Below are 27,041 nucleotides of genomic sequence, written 5' to 3'. Positions count from 1 at the left end.
TACCCTCGGACTGGTAAGTCTCTCCATGGCCCCAGTACCAATACTTGTCATGAAGTTTGGACCAACGTGGCGGCAGTCGTGCCAATACACGAGGCAGACGACAGAACATTCCTCAGGTTCGACATGACCGTTGGACTAGGATGACTCTTTGCAATCTACAGCCAAAAATGTATTGTTGCTGTCATGGGGAGCTCTGCAGATTAAAAGTTTTTTTTTTTTTTTTGGTTCCAATCTAGTTTTTTCATGCCTCAGATTCCAGCCCTTGAATCTCGAACCATTCTTTTAACTCGGGATCTTCGAGAAGATTTTCCGCAGCGGCATGCTCTATGGGCACAAGAAACTCGAAGATTTCGCCTCGACTGTCTTGAACTTGTTTAACAGGCAGAACTACCAGCACCGGCATGATGCCGAACAAATGCCTTACGCCCGTTGGCTTTCCAAAGCCGAAATCGGCATCATAAAGGTTGTGAGCCCGCCAGTCATTAACCGTGAATGCTAGTGGGCTTTGGCGATGTGTCTTTTGACTTTCGCCGGCGTCTTGATGTCTGCCCTGCTCTATTTGCTCGAGCTGCTTTTCAATAAAGTCTGCATCCACGGAGTCGGTGATACGGCGTATGTATGCAGCAATGATGCCGAGCGAGGCCGACTTTACTATGTCCCTGATTGTAAGCCTGCTCTGTTGGCTCGCACAGGTAGCGAATAGCACAGCGTTACCGAGATAGCGACTGGGTAGTGGCGGAATCAATTTGCAGCGGATGTTGACAGCCTCTGTAAAGTCAGCCGGTGTATCCAGGTACTGCGATCCCCAGAGCTTGGCTCGCGCCCTGGTCAGGACACGCCACCAGAGAGCGACAATGACGTCGTAGGTGGAAATGCAGGCGGATTCCACACCTGCCGTCGATTTGGCAATGTTTTTGATCATTTCAGCCTTGGTCTTTGTTAGGTTGAACAAGTACACAGAGAAGGGCAATATTTCCGCCGGATCTGAGGCCGAATCCGTAGCTGGCAGCCCTACCTGCTTCCGAGCCGCCTCGCCGTTAGTAGTTTGAGTTGTTGTAGCGCAAATGGAGCTTCGTACAAGACAACTTCGATCGAAACAGTCCGAGGTTGGCTCGTGATATGGGATGTGGGAACTGAGAGCGGACGTGTTGCCGGCCCATTGGTGGACAAAGGCAGCGAAGCCGCAATAATCCATGGCCCAGTGATGGAAGTGGATGGCCAGGGCAATGCCACCCGGGATGATATTGGCCTGAAAGCCAATCACGGGTGAGTTCTGGCTCGTGTCGGCGTTGTATTGACCGCACGGCACCGTCTGCACACGAAGGCGTGCCATCTCACGGGGGTTTGGGACTAGGTAATGGTTGGCGTGTAGACTCTCGTATGATGCAAATGGAGACTGGCCATCTCCTTTCTGATCAAGGTGGTGCAGAATGAAGTCAACTTTGCTTTCTCGTTTGGACACAATTTCGTACTCGTCTGCGTGATTCATCTCAATTGTGCCAGCCAGAAAGCGACACTGACGCAAGGTTTCTTCCAACCCAGTCATTAACAACTGCATTACATCATGCTTGCTCCTATCGGGAACGCAAAAGAATAAGCAAACCGGGACGCAAACGGGTTTCGGATTCAACAAGTCATTAGTCGAGAGTCTGAAGCTCTGGTCGTTGATGTTTGGATAACCTGACGGGCGGAGGTGGTGGATTTGGGAGCCCATCTTTTGGAGGCGATTCGAACTGGATAGCATTACTGGGATGAAATGTGCACGAGGAGAGGCTGAGCTGCTTTATACAAAAATCACGAGTTTCAGTCTGGCTGTGTCGTACTGCTCCGTGAGACGACATTAACTCCTAGCTCTTGTCAAGCGGCGATGCACTTCTTTTTTTTCTAGACGCCAAATGCTGGCTGCTACTGTGAGCTACCATGATGTCCGATTTCCAGAAAGAGACACATTCGAGAAAGCTACTGAAGAAAATTGACCATGAGCTGGTCTTCAGTCCTTGGTAGAGTGTTATATAAACAGGCTCAGAGAATTTTACAGTGTCAACACTGAATAGCGCGTGATTAGCAGGGCCTCACGCATAGACATAGACTGTCTTGCGATGCTGTCTCTGCCCTGTGCGCTGGGCAAGCACGGACTAGGAAGCAAAAACACCAAGCCATATTGGCTTATAATGCATGACTACTAGTCTAGATCCTAACTCGTATTTTTTGTTCACTTCAGGCGGATTTATAGCTTCAGGGTCATGAGGGTTTTTATTCTGTGTCTGACGGCAAAAGCTGGCCTTGACGGGTTTGGGGCAAGATTTGGTTGATTTACATCTATGAATTCCTTGATTACTTCTCCACAACTCAAGTGGGCAGAAAGACAAAAAAGATCAACCACTGGCGCCCTCAACCCAGCTTATATCGAGGAGCGGCCCCGGTACCTGGTTTGAGATTGAACTTGCACTAGAGAAGCAACTACAAATTCATCAACCGGGAAAGATGGAAGCGTGCAAGCATAGTACTTTGAAAGTGCCAACGAGCAATTGCCCAGTTACCCCCGCATCCCCAGCATGGGAACGAGTCGTCTTTATAAAAAGAAAAGAAAATTCGTCGGGTTGACTGCAGTTACTATGATAGCGCGCCGCTGAGGGACGGGACATGCAGCTTTTCTGTCGAGCCTCCAGGGCCATGATTGTCAAAAAGTATCAACGCAATCGCGGCATACTCAGGCCCAGGTTCATTTGGTTGTACGCGGCTGCATACATCGCCTGGTCGGGCAGTCACTTCGTGTCCTTCCAGATTGGTCGGCAGCAGCATGCAGACCGAGGCCGTACAAGCAATAAAATACGATTACACACGAAAGTAGTCAAATCTTCGATGTTGACTCGCAAATATGAATGCCCAGCAATTCGTGGCCAGTCGACAACCACAAGACAGGCTCTGTTCACTTGCAGCTATATTATCAGGCATCTTCGTTTTCCCGCGCATTGCCAGCTTACTCCAGAATATCCCGTTTCGAGGGAGGAAGACTAACAGCAAAAATACGACAATTTTTTCAACATGCCTGCCGACATCATCGGGATAGCAAAGGTGCTGATGGCCATTTACTCGGTATCCTTTGTCGGTACAATCCTGTATAGACTCTACCTCCATCCACTGAGCAATTTCTCCGGCCCAAAATCATGGATTGCCTTTCCGCTTTTGCGACAGATTGCCCACATTCGCGGTCTTCTCGATGCACGCATGTGCGACTTTCATCGTATCTACGGTCCGGTAGTGCGCTTCGGACCAGGCGAAGTCTCCTTCATCACAGAAGACGCCTGGCGCGACATTTACGACCACAAGCCCAATCAGCTGCAGCGATTCATTCTTCCAACCGCTCGACGACCAGATATTTTTGACGCCGAAGAGGCGGATCATGATCGCTATCGCAAGGCCATGTCGCATGCTTTCTCGCCTAGAGGACTTTTGCAACAGGAGCCGGTCGTCAATGGCTATATTGACATGCTGATGGGTCGCCTTCATGAACAAGCGGCGCGTGGAGCCAGCGTCGACATGACCATGTGGTACACGTTGACGCTGTTTGACGTTATCGGCGATCTTGCCTTTGGCCAGTCCTTTGGCGGTCTGCGCGACCAGGTTCTGCACAGCACCATCTCCTTTACCTTTGAGGCTTTCAAGCTGCTCACCTTTCTCGAGGCCGGTGCGAGCTTCCCCATTCTGTTCAAGCTCCTTCAGCTGTGCATACCCAAGCGGCTTATTGAGGCACGCGACCGCAAGGAGAAGCATGCTGAGGAGACGGTGCGTCGCAGAATGGCCGACGAGTCGCTCCACGGCCGCGGCGACTTTATGGATTCCATGATGCGCCATGACGGCACACCACAGGGTCTTAATACGAGGGAACTCATTGCCAATGCGAGCACACTCATCACTGCCGGAAGCGAGACGACATCCACGATACTCAGCGGTGTCACCTTTTACCTTTTGTGCAATATCGACGCAATGAAAAAGGTCGTCAACGAGGTACGGTCCGCTTATTCCTCCGAGAGCGAGATTGCCATGAGCACTACCGCTCAGCGCTTGCCTTATATGTCGGCCTGTTTCCTGGAAGCATTCCGACTGTACCCCCCTGTCCCGAGTGGATTACAGCGTATGGTGCCCTCTGAAGGCAGAACCCGAGTTTCTAGCTATGACATCCCTCCTAATGTAAGAATTTCCTTGAACTGCAACGAACAGAAGTTGTCCATGGCGTCACATTGATGGGCTCCTCTAACACCCTGCTCAATAGACCAAAGTGTCCGTCCATCCTCTGGCAGCCTACAATGACGCGAGAAACTGGCATAAGCCAGAGCTGTTTCTGCCCGAGAGATGGCTTCCAGAGGCAAAGTCTGACCCATCGTCGCTCTTTTATAACGACTGCCGCAACGTCTGTCAGCCGTTTTCCGTCGGCCCCCGATCGTGTCCCGGCCGCAACATGGCGGAGCAGGAATACCGACTGATCCTGGCCCGCATTCTCTGGAACTTTGATCTCGAACTGTGCCCAGAAAGTAAGAACTGGACAGAGCAGAGGACACATTACCTCTGGGAGAAGAAGCCATTGATGTGTAGATTGAATCCTCGACCCGCGGTTGCATAAGGACGGAAGCTCAGCCTAGCGCAATGCCTTTTAGAAAGTTAGCAATAAAGTAACCTTCGTCTACTGAGACTGTATGAATTATATAATAAATTCAAGCTGATGATAAATCTAATTAAATAGAAATAAAAATCTAGAGAAATAAGTTTTTATTTTTATAAAAAAAAGAATTTAAAGAATCTAAAATAATCATTTATAAACTATTAAATTTTCTTAATTAATGAATAGTAAAGTTTTATATATTATATTTATTACTATAAAACAATAAAAGGCTTAGACTAGCTACTCTATAAATGTATCTTATAGCCTCGTCGATGTTTCGGTAAAAGGTATAGAGTATCGACACAAGTCTGAGTATTACTCTGTATGACTTTTGCTACTTACTCGGTACAGAACCCATGTTCGGAGCTGGAGAATTACTGAGACCTGGAGTAACAGCGAAACCTGCTGTGGCCTAGGTGGAACTCCTCTTCAACCATATATATTCGACTCCATGACCTTATCTTCATCAAATGTCTCCTGTGCTGGCCATAGCTGCGAGGCTTATAACCCGAAAAATCATCGTCATGACTGATGACTCGTACCTTCGTTGCGCAACGGACGCTCTTACCCAACCGTCAATATGGAATATCACATTACTGGTACTCATCGTGGTATGCACAAAATGTTGTCAAGTAACGCTATGTAGACAAAATACCTGCTGACCGTTCATTTTCGCTTAGACGTTCATCTACGCCGTGTTCAAAACTGTGTACAACGTGTTCCTTCATCCACTGCGAAAGTTTCCAGGACCTTGGTTGTATACCCTGACCAGCATTCCTCATACGAGACTCACCCTTTCTGGACTATCGCACAAGAAGCATCTTGAGCTTCACCTCAAGTACGGACCTGTGGTTCGAATAGCTCCCAATATGCTCTCGTTCAACCATCCTGATGCTATGAAAGACCTCCGAGGTCATCGAAAGACGGGCGAACCCGAGCACGGCAAGGATCCCATCTCCATACCCTTCAACCTCGACAATATAGTTGGCAGCAACCGCGAACATCATACGCGCTTTCGGCGAGCCCTGGCCCACGGTTTCTCGTCGCAAGCCATGCTAGAGCAGGAGCCTACGTTCAAGGCATATGTTGACCAATTGCTCGGACGGCTTGAAGAAAACAGCTCCGATGGCACTGTAGCCGTGGACATTGCCAGTTGGTACACATTTACAGCCTTTGATCTGATTGGGGATCTTGCATTCGGCGAGTCCTTTGGCTGTCTCGACAACTCAAACTATCATCCGTGGGTAGCACTTACCTTTCAGAGTCTCAAAAGTCTCGCCTTCAACACAGAAATTGGCCGGTATCCCAGCATAGCGATGCTTGTTCAATTACTACCCCGCGGCATTTTTTCAAAGTTTGCAGAGAACAAAAAGCTCTCATCCGCCAAAGTGCGCAAGCGTCTCGACTCCGGAAGCAATAGACCAGACTTTATTGGCAAGATTACGGAAGGATCGCGCTCCAAGCCGACTGTACGTTTTTCGTTCTTACTCAGTCGCCATTTTTTCTAGATAATCTAGAATCCGCTGCCTCTGACAGTCACTTGCAGGAAATAAATTTTGAAGAACTTGCATCTAACGCCTCGGTTTTGATCGTCGCTGGTTCAGAAACGACAGCAACACTGCTCTCCGCCGCGATTTACTTTCTCACCAAGAACCCACAGGCCTTTGCCATGCTGGCTGAGGAAATCCGCGGCGCCTTTACCAACAAGGACGAGATTGGGCTCATTACCACACAAGGGCTACCGTACATGCAGGCAGTGCTTGACGAGGCTTTGCGTCTATATCCTCCCGTAGCCGGCGGCGGATCGCCTCGAAAGGTAGCCAAAGGGGGGGTCCAAATTGCCGGTTATTTTGTGCCCGAAAATGTAAGCTTTTTTCTGAATGTTCCCAATGCTTAAGCAAGAAGACACTGACAGTAAGCTTCGTTTGGCGCCAGACCTTGGTTGAGAATGATATGTGGGCATTACACCACAATCCAAAGTACTTTGCGCAGCCGGAATCCTTCGTACCGGAACGATGGTTAGGCCACAAAGATTTTCAAGATGATCAGCTTGGCGCTGTAAAGCCATTTTCTATTGGCCCCCGTAACTGCATTGGGATGAAGTACGTTCTCGCCCTTGACATTCATGATACTCCTGAATTATAAACGTAGAGGCAAAGTCTAACGAGAGGATGGCAGCTTGGCGTATTCGGAAATGCGTATGATTTTGGCGAGGACTATCTGGGAGTTTGATATTCGTCTTTGCGAGACTAGCAGGAATTGGTACGACGAGAGTAAAGTATACCTCGCATGGCAAAGACCTCCTCTACATGTTTACCTAGTATCAAGGAATAAGGAAAATAAGCTAGTTTAATAAAAATTAGATTTATATAAGTATTAAAAGAATTTAGTTAAGATATTAAATTATAATAAGAAATACATGAGTATTAGTATATATTGGGAAAATTAATAAAAGTATTTAATTAATTTCTTTATTACTACTTGTAGCTTGACTGTTGATTTGCGGCTGTTTCTCGACTACTTGAGTGCCACTAATCGGTGGCACGAAGCCGGAGTAACGATCTACTATAAATGCATATAATATCTAGTATCGCTAGTACGGTTAGTTTGTTCTTTACGTGACTCTCTCGTATCTTCCTATACTTGGTAGTATTTTATCAAGTGCACTATGACGGAGATTGAGAATGTCTAGAGCTCTCTCGCCCGCGCAAGCATGTGATCCAAACTGACGATCCATTTGCAGAATGGAAAGTCTCTTACTGAGTCACCAAGTAGTTGATGGGCGTTTTTCGATCGGCAAAAGATTTCTTTTTTGCTTTCGGGAAGCTAGATGCCGATGCAGCGTCCAAGGCAGGCCTGTGATGTCTCGGTATAAACGTGACACCCGCCCACTCTTGAGACAGTGCTTGACTTTCAGCTACAAAAAAAGCAACAGAGCACGCCTGTCGCATCGGAGAATTTTTTGGGGACTGCAGATCACCGATGAGCCCCATCAGCCCCTCATCTGCATAAACAATAAATTGTACCCAGCAGTAATGTTTGCCTGACTTCCTTCAGTCCGGCTTTTTGTACGGCATTGCATGTGGAACAAGGCCGCCTATGCAGCAGCGAAGAAACACCCCGTATCTGTGGGAAAATAGCCGACCAGGCTTAAGACATGAAAGTTGGTAGTAAACTGGTGACATTTCACCCATCATCTCGAGTCTTGATTGAGTATTCGAACTCGCCGTAGGCTCAACAACATAGAACACATATATAGAGCGTACTGTAGCAGCTTTGATATATCTTGAAAATAATTTTTGCCCCCCTGTATTCTTCGTACCTTTATTGCTCAGAATATTCACTCGGCAACTGACAAGCAATGACTGTCTCAGGGCCGCCGCAGCTCCCACCTTTGACACCAGAGGCGCATAGATGGCAGACTGTCAAAACCAAGCCGCGCCGCGTTCAGCGTCGGAGCGTCGGAGCCGAGGCAATTGTCGGGCTGGAAGCGCAAAACTCAAAGGGTCAATATGATTTGTACATGGTTGCCACTCTTCAGTCATCAGTGGCATCGACAGCTTCCTCGACGGTCCTCACGCTGTCGCATTTGAAGGAAAAGTTTGAGCTGGCTCTGCTCACCGCTCGCTTTCAGCACCCCGAGTGCGCGGCTACTGTGTCGTGGGATGATCAGGTGCCAGCCATCATTTCCTACGAACCGCCTGAAAGCGACAAGGTCGCCCTTGCCTGGGCGAAAAACTGCGTCCACGTCCGATTAACGGCGAAAAGCGCATACGATGTCTGGGCCGAGTTGGAGGAGGAAAGGTCTGCGAGTAATTGCACCACACCATCCAAGTCTTTTGAGGTGTTTTTGATTGCCAACATTGAGCATCAGGACGCCGAAATTCCAGCGAGGGCTTGTGTTGATGTCCTGATTCACAGTAACCATCTATTTTGGGACGGCATCAGCTCCCGAATGTTTGTCGGAGAGCTTTTCCGCAGCTTAAATGACTTGCTCGGCTGTCCGACCGGACAGCAGCCGCCAACGTTCGATTGGGGAGAAGAGGTCAAGAATCTTAGCCCAGCCATCTTCGATTGCTTGTGTCTTGATGTTGAAGCCTTGGGAACAGAGTTTGATGACAAGTGCAAAGAGTATACGGCTGCGCTTGTCGGTAATTATGTATAGTCTGTCTTTCCTCTGCTTGCATGTGAACCCAAGCTAATAAATGCTGCTCCAGGGCAGCCGAGGTCTTCCTTTTACTCCCGGGCTCGGATTTCCACGTTGCGAGCTCATCACACTCAGCGCCGAGAAATCCAAGGCAATTATCAAAACCATAAAGACCCGACTCGGTCCCGAATACACTATCACGCACCTTGCACAAGCTGCTATCGTGCTCGCTCTGCTGGACACGCTCAAACCCGACGACCTAACTGACGACGAGTTTTTTGTGACACCAACTTCAGTGGACGGACGGCGGTGGATGGAAAAGGAAGTAGCCAACAGATTTTATCCAATGTGCCAGACCGCTGCTGTCGTTCGAGTTGATCATCTCAAGTCAATTCACGTTAGCCACGAGGACGCGAAGGAGACACAAATCGAGGCACTGGAACATGCGTGCAGAGATGTCAAGGCATCTTACGACCGATGGCTGAAGAACCCGTATCAACTGGCCCTCGGCCTCAGAGTGCACAACTTTGAAGCAAATTATTTGAAAGCGTATGTTGAAGCAGCGCCGCCTTGACAGCGCATGACGAATACAGCTGACACGAGCTCTTTACAGAAACCCTGTGCCCTTTCAAAAAGGGGCGGCAAATCCGGTATACCTTGTCGAGCAAATTGTCAGCAAACATCAACCGACTTACTCATATTTTTCACAGCTTTTTATCAGCGACGGGGTTAATGAACGGTTCCTTCCCCGCGACATAACCTCTGCTGCAACGGGAGAAACTCTTTTCACGATTGAGAAATTCGTTTTTCTCGTGAATCAGATCCTCCCATATTTGTTTGTACTACGAAAACGGAGATTCGACAAGTCTCACTGTGGCTAACAATATCTCAGGGGCGTCCGACTAGACAGCTGGAGAGATGCCTCGACAGTGAGCATCATTTATAATGAAGCCCACTACACCCAAGCAGTGGTACAGGCATTTCTCAAGTCCGTCATCGATTTCATGCTAGCTTTTATCGAATCATCTGGGACTCTATAATTAAGTAGTTGAGCTTTTCTAAGGAAATATATAGTATTTTGACTAGCCATTTATACAGTATTTTAATTGGCGCGATACTTGTGCGTGTATATAGTGCCGACTTTTAAAGTAGGCTGCGGGCACCTGTAGGTGCATGGTTACCGCCATTCTTCCGGCAAGGTAGGTGTTCGGTGTGGCCTGTGGCCTGTGGCTCTGCCATCTGGCCCAAGACGTACCGAATAAATACATCAAGATTCCCCCTTTGCTGACAGTAGGTGTGTGGCACGTGTATACAGTGGGTGTAGCGTATGGGGAATCCAGGTTTCACGTCTGCAGGCTAATTACCGCTGAGACAGGGCACCCGCTGCACCACACGCCTAATGGGGATATTTCTACTTGGAAATCGGGGGGTATAAAACCCTGAGAAAAGCGGATGAACATTGACGACTTATACGAGACTTATCTCAGGCAGTGATAATCCCATGCCTGATACGGAAAAGGAAAGACTCAAGAGGAGATTTAGCCATTCAGAATAAAAAGCAAGCGAAGATGTACGTCGTAGCTTTCGCGACTTTACCCCCCATTTTCTTGCTGACTTGGCCTGTTAATACTCGAGGTGAAGCTATACTATAGCTAAAAGGAATGATAACTTATCATACGCGCCAGCTCACCTCGATTATCCGTCGGCGCATGAAGCACGGTAATCGGATAATGTTATCTTAAACTCTACTGGTGCGGCCTGCGCAACATTTACCGATTACGTGACTTTTCAGTGTCCTAGTTGGGCGGCTTGCAGGCGCCTGCCTGGTCGCGTACTTGGGGCCGTCTCCCGTTTATTAATCAGACTATATTCACTAGACCAGCCAGGCTCCAGTGTTCTGCTTTTGCGCGCGCGTCGCGGACGCGGCAGCTCAGACCTATTCCCACCGGGGTTTCGCTCCATCACGGATAACATTCCGATAAAGATGGAATGGGAATCTTTTGTTGGACTTCCCATCAATCAGTGAAGAGAAAATGATAAAGGCTGCTTCATCTGAGATGATGTGATAATATCGGGCAAAATACGAAGATTGTGTATGGGTGTGCTGTGTGAGACAGTGTGTTCAGATGCTAAGATGCGAACCAATGGCGCCCCTGCTTCCGCCACCGCCACCGCCACCACCACCACGAACGCTTCTGCTACGTAGCAAGGAGCAACGCGTTCTTCGTAATCCGTACATAGATAACGCAATGGCATCCCCTATCAACGGCATACAAGAAAATGCATGTCTGAGTATTCTGCCCGGGAATTAGCGCAGCATCTCGGTGAAGAGCTAAGGGTTCCAGACACTGATATCCCGCCATGGCCCGTCTTTGCTTCCTACCGCTACAATGCAAAGCGCTAATATTCTATCGAACCTGCTGTTTTCAATTCCATCGTTCATGAGTCAATAATTCCCAAAAACCGGAACTACAGAGATCCGGGAGTGGAGGCGTTTACGGAGTCTATGTATCCCGTACTACTTTCCCTGGAGCGTCATGTATCGCCAGCATGTTGGGGAGCTCAATCCGGTATGCGTTGCACGGCAAATCTGCAGCATTGGGATAAAGAGGGCGCCAAGCAGATATCACAAACCGGACCGCATTCAATATCGTATTCTTGAGAAACTCATATGTAAGAGTCGCACCTTTTCCTTTATCCGATTCTAATTTGCCATCTCGATTTGCCATCTCGATTTCAATAATTGCATTCCGTTACACCCTTGCTCTGATTCACTTTCTGTTAAGCGACCCTCGCGTTTCTCCTTGCTTTACCTGAATCTTCTTCCCGCGCCAGCAAGGCTCCCCATCATGAGCTGGCTGGAGAAACCGCGGAATCCCTGCAAAGTCATGACAACAGACAACAATGTTGCTCGATTCATCAATGCCATGCAGACACTACTCGATGAGAGGGATGCCTCCAAACTCAACGCCTTAGCTCAACGCCTAAGCCCATTTAGGATCGACTTGCAACACAAGCATAGCCTTGGCACTGTCACGGTTGAACCCATCTTGATATTCGAGGAAGAACAATCCACACAGTATGTTTATGTTTCAGTGTGTGTGTGTGTGTGAGTGTGGGAGAGAGAGAGTGAGAGTGGCGTGTGTCTGTGCTTGAGTGTGCGTCTGTGTTTGAATGTGTGTGTGAGGATGGGAGTGCATGCCCACCCGATACCAGCACACACTACTGCTTCTGTTGCCAAATTATTCTAACAGTCCGTTAGAATTGATACGCTAGACCCAACCTGCCTGTCGTATTTGAGTCCAGTGAGAAGCATTAATTCGCAAGGCACGTACGACAATCCGGTCACGACGACAGAGCATGACGGTTTATTCCTACCCGAGCTGCATGACACGGCAGCCGAGTTTGTCTCTCCCGCCCCGGAATACAGCTCGAATATATCCGAAGCTGAAATGATGGACATGACGATGGCCAGTCTGGACATGACCCAGGTTTGCCTCTCTCCCAACGTCTCATATTTCATCCCTACCTGTACTATACTTTCAAACCCTTTTGCCCTCAACCAGCCAGTCACTCGCCTTGTAACACGAGGCTAATACTACGAACAAAAGGCAGATGAAGGCACTTTAGAAAACACGCTCACACCAGACCTCAGTGGTATCGCCGCAGGTTACTCAGTGTCGAGCATTAGCTCTGGACAAGAGCCCATCACGGTACCCGGTATCCAACGCAAGGATGCCTCACTCCCCCCTTCATGCTCTGATGCCATGGCACCTGAGCTGCACCAGCAACAACAGCAACAACAACAACAACAACAACAACAACGTGATGTAGATGCAGTCTGTCAGTCGACCGTCACGGTGTCGCCGATCGGGACTGCTGCCTCAACGCCAGGCGATGCAGCAAACAACTCCCCAGACGCACGAGTCGGTTATTCGTCTCCCGGCTGTGAGTACACCGATGCGATGCATGCCGCATCTGCTGCCGTCAGGTCGGACGATGCAGCTCACCAGACAGCGCCCACCAAAGAGCGAGGCGCGCTTTCTGACGACGCCGTGCACAAGGCAATGCTCATAGCCCAAACTTGCATTTCATCCCACAGCATCCAGTTCCTGGAAGCCAATCTGGCGCGGTGGTGTCGGCATGGCTTGTGGCACAACTCTTCCCCACTCAACAAGACGGCCAGCTTGAGTGGCTATGAAAAACTGCAGAGGGCCTACTCCTTTGTCTACAGGCTAGACACGCGCATGAGCGAAGATGCTATTCGCAGCCGAATGGCCATGGTGACGCTGCATCTCGAGTACGAAAATGCCTTTCTCAAGTGGAACACTAAGCGTAGTAGGCCGAACCGCCCCTCGACCAGCGTCGGTCGCGGCCACACGAGCTCCATCATTGACACCATTCTCGAAAGCGTACACATGGACTGGAGCTGCTATCAGCCGCGCGAGAAGGCTGCTCTGCGAACCAAGTTTCACGAGTGGAAGCGCTTTGGAAAGCGTTGGTGGTTGTTGGCCAGTATCCTTGGCCCGAGCATTATGCTCCTCGCCTCAGCAAGGTTTGCTGGCATGGTGTAGGCATGCCCATGTTCTTGGCCCTCGCAGTGTTGTTTGCGATGTTGGTACATATGCTAACTCCTCTCTCTCTCTGCAAAAGTAAAAATACCACAATTACAACGGCCATGCTCACGGCTGTAGGAAGGGCCGTTGAGGCAACCGAGCCACAGATCATGTCAGCCTTGGGAGTGGTCAATCCCATCACGAAAAGCCTATTCTGCAATAAAGACCATGAAAGCCATGACATTGAGTTGCTTCTGAAGCAGCTTCGCGAGACTGGTCTACATATGCGGGCGGCTGGTGCTGTTTCCTAGCGGCCAGGCTAGGGGACAGGCCAAGGTAACTGCATCATATACATCTTACGGTTTTCCATATCTTGCTCCATAACGACAATTCGACATTATTCCTTCAAATGAATTTCTCGCTTTCCCTTCTCTGCACTTTCCACACATTGTTTTTTTTTTTCAAAAAAAAGGAACAAAAAAAAACAAAAAAAGAATTCTTTGTAAGGATGATGGAGGCCTTTCACAGGCGAGGCGCAGGATATTCTCATCAACGCACCCCTTTCAAATCAACAGGGCATCAATGTCGTCTGTAAGATCCTGGAAAATAAATTTGCTGCTGTGTCCGGCGACGGTTATATTGGCCCCGTCGGTGGGTAGTGAAACCAGGTAGATGCGGTTGGCCATTTGTTGGGCGCACGTAGCCAAACTATTGCCCAAGCGGCTGGGGAGGAAGCCCAAGAAATCGACCTGCCGAAATGTTTTGTCTTGCGAGCGGAAAACGCCAACTCCACCTGCAGGGTGGTCGGGAGTCGAGTTTTCCGTTGCCAACAAGACGGTGCTGTCATACCTTTCAGGAATGGTGAGCACGTTGGACGTGTTGAAGCCATGGTGCGGTGTCTGCTTGATGATGGTGGGCGGCGTACCATCTGGATTGCGCGTGTCGAAGCGAACAAATTGCCCAATTGTATTGTCGTTGCTGATGATGATGTCGTCAATGTGAGTGATGCCCGTGAAGCCGTACGGGCGAGGCAGCCCCAGTGGCTCCTCGACGTACATTGTCGAGATCTCTCGGTCAGGCGTGACGCGTAGAATGTTGGACTTGTACACACCGAGCACGTATGTATTTCCGTCGCTCCCCAATTCGGCGTCAGCATAGCCCGCGTATAACCCGTTGTTGAGATGAAGCTTGTTCGTCACCGTCATGGTCTCAATGTCCATGCTTATCAAATAGTCTGGTCCCGAGATGTTGACCCCGCCAGAATAGAATGCATCTCCATTGTCAATCAACAGCTCTAGAGTTTTAGGTCTGTCGTTGCTCGGTCTCAGAACAATGCCGCTGGCGTGAAGCGGCTTCACGGCTGTATCTCCAGGATGGCTGAGTCCTGGAAATTGGATTGTTTCAAGGACTTTGTTTTGATACGGGTCAAAGACGCTGAGACTCGCATTATAAAGATTGCTGAGATGGTAAAAAGAGTTTTTGTCAGCGAGATGAATTTTTGATGGATGCGACTCAAGGATCTTTGATGGCAGTGACTATACTCACCCGACATATGCAACGCAGCGTCTCTTGTCCCATTGGAAAATCTCAGGATAGCCCATGTAGACATCATAGACGAGATTTCCTTTGGAAAGAGGTGGACATGCGCGATGCAGCCCGTAGTCGAGGCCAGCAGAGGATAGGATGCCGCCCAGGGAAGCGAGAGTGCTGAGAACAATTTGCGGAAACATGATGACGATACCGTTTCTGCGCAATCCATAACAGTGGCAGTTTGACAGTTATAAGAGTTTACATTGCTCGAGCAAAACCTGGCTTTTTCTATGTGCGTCCAGTACTCTTCAGGAACTGCATTCCATCGATCCAATCATCAGTAGTTCACTGTGATTCATATGAGTTTGTGCAACTCCAAGGTGTTTGTGGCGAAGACAGAAAGCCACTTCATAGCTCAGATTTCACTCCTCAGGCTTATAGTAAGACAATTTCGAGGCCTGACTACGGAGTTACGACACCCGGATGCCGAACTTGAAATTTCGGATCTTCTCCAAATGGTGGTATGCCACACTCGCAGCACTGGCATTCTCCGTCTATCGCCGCCAGCCTCTTAGCCTTGGCTACTGGTTGAGCAGAGTCTTTCACACTGCAAGAGCCGAGGTTTAATTAAAGAAAAACTAGAATAATACCCGGATCTCACAAGACAAATATGGAAATCTACTTCATTACTCCAGCTCCGTGTTGGTTGATGGACCCGTATGATCCTACCCTATACATTGGGCAGCTTGCTGAACGACGACTTCGACCGAGTAGCGGAAGACGACGGACCTGACCAACCCTGCCGGTTGAACTGATGGAGATGGAACATAACTACGTAAACTGAATTATAGCTATGATTTGTCTTATAATGCCTAGATAAAAAGATAAATTTGTGTTCTTTTTGCTAGTCTAGGAATGCGGCGAATCCATGTTCCCCAGTCCTGCTTCTGCGTCTACGTTTGTGCCGCAGCTGCGACGAGAGCCAGTGTATCACCAATCTTGTCCAAATAATCAGCAGTGCAGTGGCTCGCGTTAGCGCTTAGTGCAATCTGCCAGGTGCCCTCTACGGGGCTAGCGATTATCCATATCTGTTCAGAATGCTCCCATACGCCACGAGGGCCATGAACGAGCAGTGGCACTTGCGCTCCATCGCCGAGCAAATCAATTGACCGAGAGTCAAGATCATTGAAGTGTACATTGTAAGACATTTTTTGATCGCCCTCTGGCCAGTCAGTGCAAGCCTTGTAGATGTCTTGCAGCGTTGCCATCTCCGCGGGGAGCATGTCAAGCTGAGCCTTTCGCACAAGACCGACGGTCGTGTTGAAATTTGGCTCTTCTGGTAGCACAACTCGCAAAGGTACCTGGTTGAGGCAAGGGCCAACAATGTTGGTTAGGTTTGCGGAAAGCATGGCCCGTCCAGAGACTGTGAGGGTAACATGCACATCTCGGGTGTCGTAAAGCCGGGCCAGAGTTTCGGCACATACGGCCAGGAACACGTTGGCTTCGGTGAAGCTCGCCTGCTTGGGGGGACATGAAACCACCCTCGAACTGGTCAAGATTTGACTACTATGTCCTGTAGGATGTAGCGCCAGAGGCTTGGACCCGTGGAGCGCTTTCTTCCAATACTGCAGTGTATTGCCGCTTTGCTCACAGACATGGGAAATATAGCTCACGAAGCTGGGAATGGCTGGCCATAATTTTCCTTGAAGCTCGGCGGCAAGGCAGTCTAGAATCGGGGGGAGGCTCATTCCATCGTAATGAGCATGAGATAGGCGAATGGCCAGTCGTGTAGGTGTATCTGGACGGTGAAGCAGCATGAACTTGACGTAAATGGCTCCCGACTCCAATCGTGACTTCAAGCTCTCCTCAAAAACACGCTTGGACTCGCTTTCCAACTTGTTTGAGTCGTTGACAGTATAAAGCTCGAGCGGTACCACAGACTGTTCCGAGACAACTTGCAAGAGCTGGCTCGACTCTGGCCGCAGGACAAAAACGGTCCTCAACATGTCGATCCTGTCCCACAGCTTCTGAGCAAAAGTAGTGATTTTTTTCAGCTCGATACTCTGTGGTATGTCGATATAGAACACGTAGCATCCCTGCGGTGGCGTGTGCATGGCGGCTTCGACGCATAGGGACTGCGTGTGTGTCGTAGGCGCAATGTCGCGCACCTGCTCCGGCGGGATGCGCAGGGCCGGGGCGATTTGCGCGCGCAAGTCGCTTAATTCGTTTTCTGATATATTCAAGAGACTAAAAGGCTCGATTCTGGACTCAGAGCTGACCTCATCAGTGGCCTTTTTGGCCCATGTCTCGTCGTCGCCCACACCCGACAGAAGAACCTTGGCATTGCCCAAGCACGACTGCGCTGCAACATCGGCAAGAGACTTTGCCGTGAGAAGTCTAGCGACCGACACAACGACGTGACTCGTTCGGCAACGCGGGCTGACTCTCATGGCTGCAATAGAGTCACCGCCATTGGCGACAAAGGAGCGATCGAGGTTGATGTTGGTAACCGGTACTTGGAGAACAAAGCTGCAGGCGTCGCGAAGGACTCGCTCTGTATCGGTTTTTGGTTCTCGGAAAATTGATATCGTTGTTGTTTGTGAACTCATGTTGTCGTGTTTGTGTCAAATCTTTGTTGCGATGAATTAGTAGAGAATGAAATGGGGGTTTACGGCCGCATCGACAAATGTGTGCGTGCTCGCGCGTATAGTCTCTGTATATGAGAGGAGGAAATAGAACTCTGGTACAAAGTACTCCGTACACTTTATCGCAGCCGTCTCTGCCTGCAAGGCTGATAAAATGTCATCCCGTGGTGCACTGTAGCTGGAGGTGGCCCAGTGAGATCGCCATGGTCAATTCTACAGCGCGAGGGGTAGCAGCTGAGACATTAGTGTCTTTGCCACAGAAGGGGATGCGACTTTCATGCCACCAAATTCCATGTCCTGCAATACCAGTTTCTTCAGGCTAACTGAGGTCCTTGTTCCAATTCGCGCAAGCCGTACGCATCTGCATCCCATCGTGTTATATGGCAATGGTTGGAGCCGTTCCCGTCCTCTTGCCTCGTAAGCCACCAAACTACATGGCGTTTATTGACTTGATAATATTTCCGCATGAGGTATAAACTAGCATTATATAGTAGTGTGCTGAGTCTGATGTGTCTTGACGTCCTGGTAGTGGTGGGGCGCTCTTGTTTCGTAGATATTTATCTATAAACAAGTCATCGCGGAACTTAAAGTACATCCAGTAATGCGTACTTTTCACAGTTCTGACCCTTTCTTCATTTCACTTTGCCAGTAGCCACTTCAAACCCTCACGCCTTTTGCGGTGATATTCTTCGGTCCCCTCTAGCTCTGGCAACACCACCCACCAGCCATGCGGCATGCCGGGATAGATGTCCATTCTTGTCAGCACTTCTGCATCCTGAAGTAGCTGCTCATAGATGATGCCGTCATCGCGGAAGGGGTCAAGCCCACATACATCGATATAGGTCTTGGGCAGGCCGGCGTGACCTTGTGGGTGATGCGCCGGCGCATGATAGTGCGACTCGAGCTTTGGCTTGTAGCATTCTGTTACTCAACAGGCTCTTGTTAGCTTCTTCATCCAAGATGTCTCAAGAATCGAGGACAAAAGTGCAAGACGCTTGCCTTTGATGAAATCCAGAAAAGGCTGATCTAGAATGGGAGCCGCCTTGTTCTGGACGCGACTCAGCCACAGCGATTGGTATTTGTCTGGTAACTTTTGATGGGAAGAGACGAGCTCTGGAACGCAGAGATAAGTGCCTGTCAAAGCTGGCTCAAGTTTCTCATCTCGTGCGACAAGGGCCATGGAGGCAGCTATGTTGCCGCCCGCCGACAGACCGGCGACGAGAAAACCCAAGGAGGGATCCGCACCCAGGACGGCATAGTTTTTGGAAACCTACAGAAGAGCTTAGCTTTTGACAACCTTCGTCTACACATCTCTTTTGGTTAGCCGTAGCCATTCCAACATACCCACACCATCGCATCCCAAGCATCATTTTTGCCGGTTGGGAAAGGGTGCTCAGGCGCCAATCGGTAATCGACATCAATCACGACGGCGCCATGGTCTCGCACAAGAGCTTGGCAAAATGGGCTTGAGGTATTGAGATCGCCCAGAATGTACCCTCCGCCGTGATAGTGGACGACAAGCGGCAAACCCGGCGTTGGTGGCATCGCGGGACGATACCATCGTAGTTTTATGGTGGTCCCATCGCGGACGGGACATACCAAGTCAGTCTCCAGGATGGCTGAGTCTAAGGGTAGCCGGCTGCCAGCCAGATTGGCGCGGAGTTGGGCGAGAACATCGAGGTCAAACCTCTTTGGCTGGTTCTGCAAAATCGAGCAAGATTCTAGAGCCTGTACGGCAGTGAGCATAGGTAATGGCTGTAGTCATTTTTGGAGGCCGCGTTGCTTCTTTCCCTAGAACAATACTTACCCTGGTGAGTTGAGGAGACGGTGTGCCCAGAGCGAGAAGCCTTTCCCGAGTCCAAGCCGTCATGTTGACTTGGTGATTTCTTTACTTGTTGCGAGTCTTAATGAGATGGCGACTAGCCGGCTAGACAATTTCGAGTGAGAGATGCTGATCTTTATATATTACGCACTGTGTTTACTATAGTATATCATCTTTACAGCCTAGGAGGTGATCGAAACTATGACCAATATTCTATAATTTAGTAAATGATATGTTTCTACTTTAAACAGCGTAGAATATATTATAGCCGGTAGTAATACATTATCAATATCTAACCTAGCTATTCTATAGATAGTAGTTCTCCTAAAATAGTAAATAAGTTAGTTAACTAGTTTTTATTAATTTCTATTATATAATATTTAATTTTACTTTATTTTAAGACTTCATAACATTATTTAAATAATTTGTTTAAGTTAAAAGAAAGTAAAGAACTCCTATCTAAATTATAATAATTATTATATATAAAATACTAAAGTTAATCTATCTTATATTTAAGTTTATAAGTACTACTTAGACAAGAAATAATCAGAAGCTTAGTAACTAAAGAGACTAAAAACGTAATTAAAAAGTAATTATCCTAAAAGTAGTCTTAGACTTATATAAGTAGGTATTTAAGACCTTATAAGAGATAGGCTTTAAAATTTCATTATTTTATGATAAAATGAGATACCTATACTTTGTACCTTTAAGAAAGTCACTAGCATATTAGAAAAAAAAGTAGTTTAGTAGAATTAGGACTGTAGGCTGTTGTTTCTTTAGATTCGTAGATTAAAATCAACGAAAACTAGGCGACAAATGCGGATTGACTACTACATCTCGACAGCAGCTGGACAATTAATTGTATCTTGCTGAAGCAGGTGAATTCAAAGACCGCGAAGAGGGAACTTTAGATAAGAATGCCTCTCCCGTCGCCACCGTACGCAGCCACATCCAACCGTTCGATTGAGCTAGTTACTGTCGCAGACGAGTGCCGGAATTTTGAGGTCTTCGAAATGCCAGATGACGCCACTCATAATAATGACATATTAATGCCAAAGCTATACATTATTGCCACTTCTTCACATATATAAAGATTTCATACATCTCCTCCTCATAAGATTTTGGCTCTCGCTGTGCCGCTGCTTCATACAGTGTTCGGTAACAAAAGAAATATCCGGTTGAACATGGCTTCAAGATACTCATTGCCACGATCCGGACTTGACGCAGATGATCTAATAGCAGAGTTGGCCGCGTTGCTATGCAGCGTTGACTCCAGCTGCGTGGAAGACGTCTTTCCTTGCACGCCATGGCAACAAGAGTGCCTAGCTTCGGCGACTCTTGTCAGAAAGAACTGTTTGTCCCGTTATCAGTGGAAGTTGCGGCAAACAGTCAATGACGCACGCTTCCGAGCTGCCGTTGAAGCGGTCATCGACTCGACGCCAGTGCTGCGAACGCGGATCATAGAGCTCCCCAGCCGCGGTGCCGTGAATGTTGTGGTACGCCAACCTGTGTCATGGATCAAGAAGATATCTCCAGAAGAATGCATTGATGGGGACGAGATGGCCATGGCCATGGACGACACGGGTACACCTTTGAGCCGATGTGGCTTTGTCGAAAAAGACGAACATGGCGACAACTACTTCATCTGGGCGCTACATCCCGCCATCCATGACGACACTTCACTGCGTCAGCACCTCCGCGAGATAGACCAGACGTACTCAGGTCTGGAGCGGGCCAGTTCATTGCCGTTTCAGCTGTACGTAAGGTTTTGTGAAACCCTTGACGAAAGACGAGCTACTATGTTTTGGGAAAGGAAGCTAAGCGGCGCCAAAGCTGCCCCATTCCCGCATGTAGCATCAGGTGCTGCGGCACAAGTGCGCCCGGACAAATCTCTGCAACAATACATCACCGGCCCGCTGGAGCTTGGCAAGGGCGACAGCGCCGCGTCGGCCACGGTATGGATGGCCTGGGCAATGCTGACGGCACGTTATACCGATTCAGAGGAGGTATTGTTCGGCGCCCAAGTCACCGGTAGACAGGCGGCGATGGAGGAGATTGATCGAATTGCCGGCCCGACGACATCGACTGTTCCTATTTGGGCCTCCATTGACTGGCAGTCCACGATCAGCGAGGTGCGCCAGCAAATGCAGCGGCAGGCCGCCGACCTGGTACCATTTGCACAGTTAGGGCTGAAGAGAATTCGACAACTAAGCGCTGAGGCAGACAAGGCATCACGGTTCCAGTCTCTCATCGGGGTTCCATTAGCACAAGATGTGGAACGGTATTCGAGTGACGTGTTCGCATCCGAATTCGAGGATATGGGCACAGCTGGCAGTTTTCCACGCGAGAACTACGCCGTGGTCATTACTTGCCGTATTTTGGCGCAAGGAGTACGGTGTAACATGGAATTTGACTCGTCCATTGTTCATGAGAAAGAGGCACAGATGATGCTTGAGCAGTTTTGTCACATTCTGCAGCTCGTATGCTCACCCACCAACAATATCACTAGGTTGAGTGACCTGGACATGGCTAGCCCTCGGGACCTGCAGGACATCTGGAGCAAGAATGCAGTCGTGCCAGCAGCTGTCAATGACTGCGTGCACACCATCATTGCAGAGAATACCGCCCGGCAAAGACACGCACCAGCAGTGTGCGGCTGGGATGGCGAGCTGACATACGCCGAGCTGGACAAGCTGTCGACGCAACTAGCCTACCATCTGATTGACCTTGGAGTACAATCTGGGTCCATCATACCTTTGTGTTTTGAAAAGTCCATGTGGACGCCAGTTGCCATGTTGGCGGTAATGAAGACTGGCAGCGCCTCTGTTGCTCTTGACATTGCGCATCCATTGCTTCGACTACAGACCATTGTGGAAAAGTATGACCGAGAAGTCATTCTCTGCTCGCAGAAACAAGAAACCATGGCAAGATCTCTAGGCTTTCGCAATGTCTGTATTGTTGATAGAGATCATATTGCTCGGCAAAGAGCTGGTGCCTCGGAGCTGCCGCAGGTTTCCCCTTCGCAAACCCTTTTCATCACGTACACTTCAGGAAGTACTGGTGCCCCCAAAGGAGCATGCATCTCTCACTCAAACGTATGTGCTGCTATACACTACCAAGGCCATGTCCTCGGCTTTCGCACCACGTCCAGAGTGTTGGACTTTTCACCGTACAGCTTCGACGTGTCTTGGTCCAATGTTTTGCACACGCTCTGTGCGGGGGGCTGCCTTTGTGTGGCTTCAATGGACGAGATGCTGGACAGCATCGACGACACGCTACTACGTTACCGTGTCAACCTTATCAACATAACGCCGAGCACACTCCGGGCCATCACGCCGGAGCATTCGCCGCTTGAGACAATTCTGCTGAGCGGCGAGCGACCAAACAGCCATGTGCTCTCGCAGTGGATAGACAAAGTCTGCATCAAGAACACATACGGCCCTTCTGAGTGTACATTTAAAAGCGCGCATGTAATCGTATCGACTGCAAACCTACAGAATCCCGACATTGGGCAGACATTTGGTGTCTGTGGCTGGGTTGTCCAGCCGGGGAGGGACGATCTCCTCGCTCCAGTTGGCCAAGTTGGCGAGCTGTTGATTGAAGGTCCTCTGGTAGGCCAAGGATATCTGAATGAGGTCGAAAAAACATCGGCCTCGTTCATTCATGACCCGCCCTGGTTGCTGAGAGGCGGGCCAGGTGTTGTTGGCCGACATGGGCGGCTGTACAAGACGGGTGATCTGGTACGCTACAACGTCGATGGAACGATGCAATTCGTCGGGCGCAGAGATGAGCAGGTCAAAATTCGCGGACAGCGCGTCGAACTTGGCGAGGTCGAGCACCATGTGCAGAAGCATCTGGCCACGACACCAGCGACGACATTACCGTTTGCCGTGGAGCTGATTACACCGCGGGGATCGCAAAATGCCATGCTCGTAGTTTTCATCTCTATTCCAAGAACGGAGAGCAACTGTAGCATGGAGACGGTTGTCGAGGAGCTGATGGTGGGACTTAACGACAAGCTTGCGCAAGCACTGCCCAGTTACATGATTCCAAGCTCCTATGTTCCCATTACTGAGCTGCCCATGGGAGGAACTGGCAAGATACACCGCCGAAGGCTTCGTCAGATTGGCTCAGAGCTATCGCGGGAGCAATTACTAGCGACCGCAGTGTAAATAGTGAGAGTCAATATTACAATGGCACTGCGGATACATTACTACGCGAGCCTGTGGTCCAAAATTCCTGCCTTCAAAAAGCATTCAGGATATTGATTATAATTCATTGACTTAAGAGCTTCTGACCCAAAAGTGAGTAAAAATGTCATTTATCGGTCCAGATTTACTGCTTCTACCATGAAAGCGTCATAATAGCCGGGCCAGGTATTCATCGCTCCAAGGCCGATTGTAAAACGGTTGAGCTGTTTGTGGCATCATTATTGTTGAGCAATGCACAATACAAGACGTACAACGTTTTCTGTTCAACAGACGACCGATATACTCAAAGCTGTAAACATTTACTCAAAATTCATTGTACACGAACTAGCATATTTCTTGCCTGAAAACAAGTTATACTAAACTTTGGCGATCGAGCGAAGTTTCTTAATCGCGAATCTAATTCCTGAAAGCAGCCATGCAAAGTCTCTCGGACGCTCAGCGCCGTGGGTATTTCTACCCGCACGTCCCTTCAAGTCTGATCTATGAGGTAGACCTATGCGATATTAATGACTTGAACCAAGAAAAAAAAAGGAGGGCAGACAAAATAAGAGCAAAACCAGGGACAAATTGCAATTGCGAGTGAAAAAAAAATGCTTACGGCGACGTGTGGGAACTGCTTCTCGGAGCATGTCAAACTCGTCGTGGGAGACCAGACCCAAAAGGTCAATGAGATATGAGATCATCCAACAGCAGAAGATTGCGCCTAGGATTTTGGCAAATGCTGTCTCCATCTTCAATGCTGGAGCAATGCCTAATTTTACCCTGCTTCGCTTCCTCATCCTCCTTTATATATTTAGACTCTGGTTAGGAGAATCCGGGGTTCTGAGGCACAAAGGCAGACAGCGCTTCGAAGATCCAGCGAAGTACCCCAAGTGCACATATATGATGATAATATCAGCGCTGCTATACTCATTGACGTGCATTATTGTGGCAGCTATTGAACCGATGCTACTGCCAGAGTAACCCTGTGGCGACTATATTACATGCGGACGGAGGATAAACGTCTGCCATGTCTCGGTGCGCACTCGGTATGCAGGTTACGGCAGGCGATGCAGAAGATTCAAAATGCGATGTTTCTGCATCTAATAGAGTTTAAAAATGTTTTGCGAGTCGGTCAGTCGTGTCGATCGGCTTCTACTGCCTAGAGCTATGTCCTTCAGCTCAAGACGATACACTATGCAGCAACACGACATTGGCATCATTGCAGAGTAGGAGTGTGGCTGTCTGTGATATATACAGAGTAACTTATTATGTGAAAGATCTATTTATTAACCACAACTACGATGTTATTATAACCTCCATCCCCCCCCCTCAGGGCAAATTTATTCCTTTTCCATCGACATCTCCTCACCCCGACCACAGTCTCTTTTGAGCCTTTTCATCATGAACCGCATCATGTTGCATTTGGTTGAATTTGCGCAGAGGGCTCCCCAAATTGCAGCTGCCGCTGCCATTTTCGGCGGCTTCGTAGTCTACTTTATTTACACTTGCTTCTACAACATTTACCTGCACCCATTACGCCATATTCCCGGCTCAAAATGGGCCGTCATTGGGCCCTATCTGGAGTTCTATCACGAGGTGATCAGAGATGGTCAGTATCTTTGGGAGATTGAAAAGATGCACCAGAAATTCGGTAAGGCAACAACCATCCGCTCAATGCTTTAACACATCCCTACATTGCGGATGAACCATCCCAGCCGTGACTCATGAGTGACTGTTGAATGGCTGACTCTCTCAAGGCCCCATCATTCGTGTGAATGCTCGTGAAATCCACATTCGAGACCCTGAATTTTATCACACAATCTATACCGCCGGCAGCCGCAAGACAAACAAGGATCCCGACACTGTCGGAGCCTTTGATGTCCCCAATGCCATGGCCGGAACCGTTGAGCACGATCACCATCGTGCGCGCCGCGGCTACCTGAACAGCTACTTTGCCAAGCGCGCCATTGCCGCCTTGGAGCCCACCGTCCACGAGCGTGTCTCCAAGGCCTTTACTCGTATCGACGAGCATCTCGACGAAAACAAGATTCTGAGCTTGGACGGTGTCTTTTGCGCACTCACGGCCGATGTCATTAGTTCTCGCTTCTACGGCAAGCACCAGGATTATCTCAGCATCCCCGACTTCCACTTTGTCGTGAGAGACGGCTTCCTCGGTCTGACCAAGGTTTATCATCTGGCGCGCTTCCTACCTATTATTGTTACTACTTTGAAGAGACTCCCGTATGGCTGCATTCGTATGGTCATTCCAGCCGTTGCCGATTTGCTGGTTATGCGCGATGAGATCAAAGTAAAAGGCGCAGATGAGTTTGTCGCTAGCCAAACATCCGAAAGCAAGTCGTCGGTCCTGGTTGGCGCCCTGGCAAACCCGCACATTCCGCCACACGAGAGGACCGTGGATCGTATGCTGGACGAAGGCACCGTTGTCTTGTTTGCTGGAACCGAGACTACCTCGAGGACCATGTGTGTCACCATGTTCTACCTCCTGACACATCCAGAGTGCCTTGCACGACTGCGTGCCGAGCTTGAAACCTTGCCGCCCTCGGAGGACTACAAGCACTCACTTCCGGCACTCGAAAACCTGCCCTACCTGACCGCGGTGATCCATGAAGGGCTTCGACTTACGTTCGGACCCATCAGCCGTTCCTCCCGCGTGGCCACTGAACAGGAGCTTGTTTACGGCGAGTATACCATTCCTGTCGGAGTAAGAACCATCTTTACTTTTTTGAAAATCTTTTTCTTCTGCAATGACGCATTTCAAAGCTAACGACAACCTGCAGACGCCCGTCAGCCAGTCTACCTACTTCATGCACTCCAACGAGAGTATCTTTCCCGACTACAAAAAGTTTGACCCCGAACGCTTCATCAAAGCTGCTAAAGAGGGCGTGAACCTCACAAAGTTTGTGACCAATTTTTCGGGGGGCAGCAGAATGTGCATTGGTTTCAAGTGAGTATCCTCCTCCCCGGATCTTCTTCTCGTTGCCCCATTTCCTTTGATGCGGAAGGCAACTAACCACGATCGCCATTTTAGCATGTCTTTTGCCGAAATGTACTTGACTCTCTCGCGCGTGGTCCGCCAATACGACTTTGAACTGTTCGACACCACGCTGGCCGACGTCGATATCACGCACGCCCGTATTGTTGGGTACCCCAAGGCCATTCCCGGAAAGAAGGAGTTTCTAGGAGAAATTCGTGTCAAGGTTTGCCGCAAGAATATCGCCACATTCTAGTCGGGCTGGAGACTTGACTGCGTGCGACATGGAAGGTATTCAGACGCATTGACCTACGCTGTCCCTGGGGGCTCTTGCAACGGAAGAATGAAAGGAAGTAATGTCAAATTCGGGATAGCTAAGAGGCCAGTAACGTAGTCGGTCTTTCTTGTCTTGTTTCTGAAAACGTTGCCAAGCTTACTACTTGCTCACTCTCATGTCTCTTTACACCATTGATCAATTACTTACGTGACCCAGACG

At 49.1% G+C, this 27,041-nt stretch overlaps 10 protein-coding genes across 10 annotated transcripts; 6 read left to right on the top strand and 4 right to left on the bottom strand.

The window, feature by feature from the left end:
• Positions 1-241: 241 nt before the first annotated feature.
• Positions 242-1,714, bottom strand: BBA_08707 (acyl transferase; the record flags this gene model as incomplete). The annotated part of the gene is made up of 1 exon (XM_008603804.1): positions 242-1,714. One exon carries the CDS (start codon positions 1,712-1,714, stop codon positions 242-244), a length of 1,473 nt encoding a protein of 490 aa, XP_008602026.1.
• Positions 1,715-3,045: 1,331 nt separating this feature from the next.
• On the top strand, positions 3,046-4,621 carry BBA_08706 (Cytochrome P450 CYP65T7; the record flags this gene model as incomplete). The annotated part of the gene is made up of 2 exons (XM_008603803.1): positions 3,046-4,191; positions 4,274-4,621. The coding sequence occupies 2 exons, from the start codon at positions 3,046-3,048 to the stop codon at positions 4,619-4,621; spliced, it is 1,494 nt and encodes a 497-aa protein (XP_008602025.1).
• Positions 4,622-5,184: 563 nt separating this feature from the next.
• Positions 5,185-6,994, top strand: BBA_08705 (Cytochrome P450 CYP65A1; the record flags this gene model as incomplete). The annotated part of the gene is made up of 5 exons (XM_008603802.1): positions 5,185-5,271; positions 5,341-6,129; positions 6,207-6,524; positions 6,596-6,762; positions 6,982-6,994. 5 exons carry the CDS (start codon positions 5,185-5,187, stop codon positions 6,992-6,994), a joined length of 1,374 nt encoding a protein of 457 aa, XP_008602024.1.
• Positions 6,995-8,021: 1,027 nt separating this feature from the next.
• Positions 8,022-9,847, top strand: BBA_08704 (15-O-acetyltransferase Tri3; the record flags this gene model as incomplete). Its single annotated transcript, XM_008603801.1, has 3 exons — positions 8,022-8,819; positions 8,878-9,356; positions 9,700-9,847. 3 exons carry the CDS (start codon positions 8,022-8,024, stop codon positions 9,845-9,847), a joined length of 1,425 nt encoding a protein of 474 aa, XP_008602023.1.
• Positions 9,848-11,656: 1,809 nt separating this feature from the next.
• BBA_08703 (uncharacterized protein) lies at positions 11,657-13,381 on the top strand (the record flags this gene model as incomplete). The annotated part of the gene is made up of 3 exons (XM_008603800.1): positions 11,657-11,902; positions 12,062-12,298; positions 12,419-13,381. The coding sequence occupies 3 exons, from the start codon at positions 11,657-11,659 to the stop codon at positions 13,379-13,381; spliced, it is 1,446 nt and encodes a 481-aa protein (XP_008602022.1).
• A 545-nt stretch (positions 13,382-13,926) lies between these two features.
• On the bottom strand, positions 13,927-15,093 carry BBA_08702 (uncharacterized protein; the record flags this gene model as incomplete). Its single annotated transcript, XM_008603799.1, has 2 exons — positions 13,927-14,821; positions 14,909-15,093. The coding sequence occupies 2 exons, from the start codon at positions 15,091-15,093 to the stop codon at positions 13,927-13,929; spliced, it is 1,080 nt and encodes a 359-aa protein (XP_008602021.1).
• Positions 15,094-15,846: 753 nt separating this feature from the next.
• Positions 15,847-17,502, bottom strand: BBA_08701 (nonribosomal peptide synthase; the record flags this gene model as incomplete). The annotated part of the gene is made up of 1 exon (XM_008603798.1): positions 15,847-17,502. The coding sequence occupies one exon, from the start codon at positions 17,500-17,502 to the stop codon at positions 15,847-15,849; it is 1,656 nt and encodes a 551-aa protein (XP_008602020.1).
• A 673-nt stretch (positions 17,503-18,175) lies between these two features.
• Positions 18,176-19,408, bottom strand: BBA_08700 (lipase 2; the record flags this gene model as incomplete). Its single annotated transcript, XM_008603797.1, has 4 exons — positions 18,176-18,459; positions 18,532-18,808; positions 18,883-19,239; positions 19,346-19,408. 4 exons carry the CDS (start codon positions 19,406-19,408, stop codon positions 18,176-18,178), a joined length of 981 nt encoding a protein of 326 aa, XP_008602019.1.
• A 1,511-nt stretch (positions 19,409-20,919) lies between these two features.
• On the top strand, positions 20,920-23,532 carry BBA_08699 (nonribosomal peptide synthase, putative; the record flags this gene model as incomplete). The annotated part of the gene is made up of 2 exons (XM_008603796.1): positions 20,920-21,116; positions 21,174-23,532. The coding sequence occupies 2 exons, from the start codon at positions 20,920-20,922 to the stop codon at positions 23,530-23,532; spliced, it is 2,556 nt and encodes an 851-aa protein (XP_008602018.1).
• Positions 23,533-24,954: 1,422 nt separating this feature from the next.
• Positions 24,955-26,801, top strand: BBA_08698 (Cytochrome P450 CYP58A3; the record flags this gene model as incomplete). The annotated part of the gene is made up of 4 exons (XM_008603795.1): positions 24,955-25,204; positions 25,311-26,275; positions 26,352-26,518; positions 26,603-26,801. The coding sequence occupies 4 exons, from the start codon at positions 24,955-24,957 to the stop codon at positions 26,799-26,801; spliced, it is 1,581 nt and encodes a 526-aa protein (XP_008602017.1).
• Between the last annotated feature and the right edge of the window lie 240 nt (positions 26,802-27,041).

This window comes from Beauveria bassiana (assembly GCF_000280675.1).
Source record: "Beauveria bassiana ARSEF 2860 unplaced genomic scaffold BBA_S00038, whole genome shotgun sequence".
In the NCBI taxonomy this organism is placed as follows: Eukaryota; Fungi; Ascomycota; class Sordariomycetes; order Hypocreales; family Cordycipitaceae; genus Beauveria; species Beauveria bassiana.
This window is presented reverse-complemented; position numbering and strand designations above follow the sequence as displayed.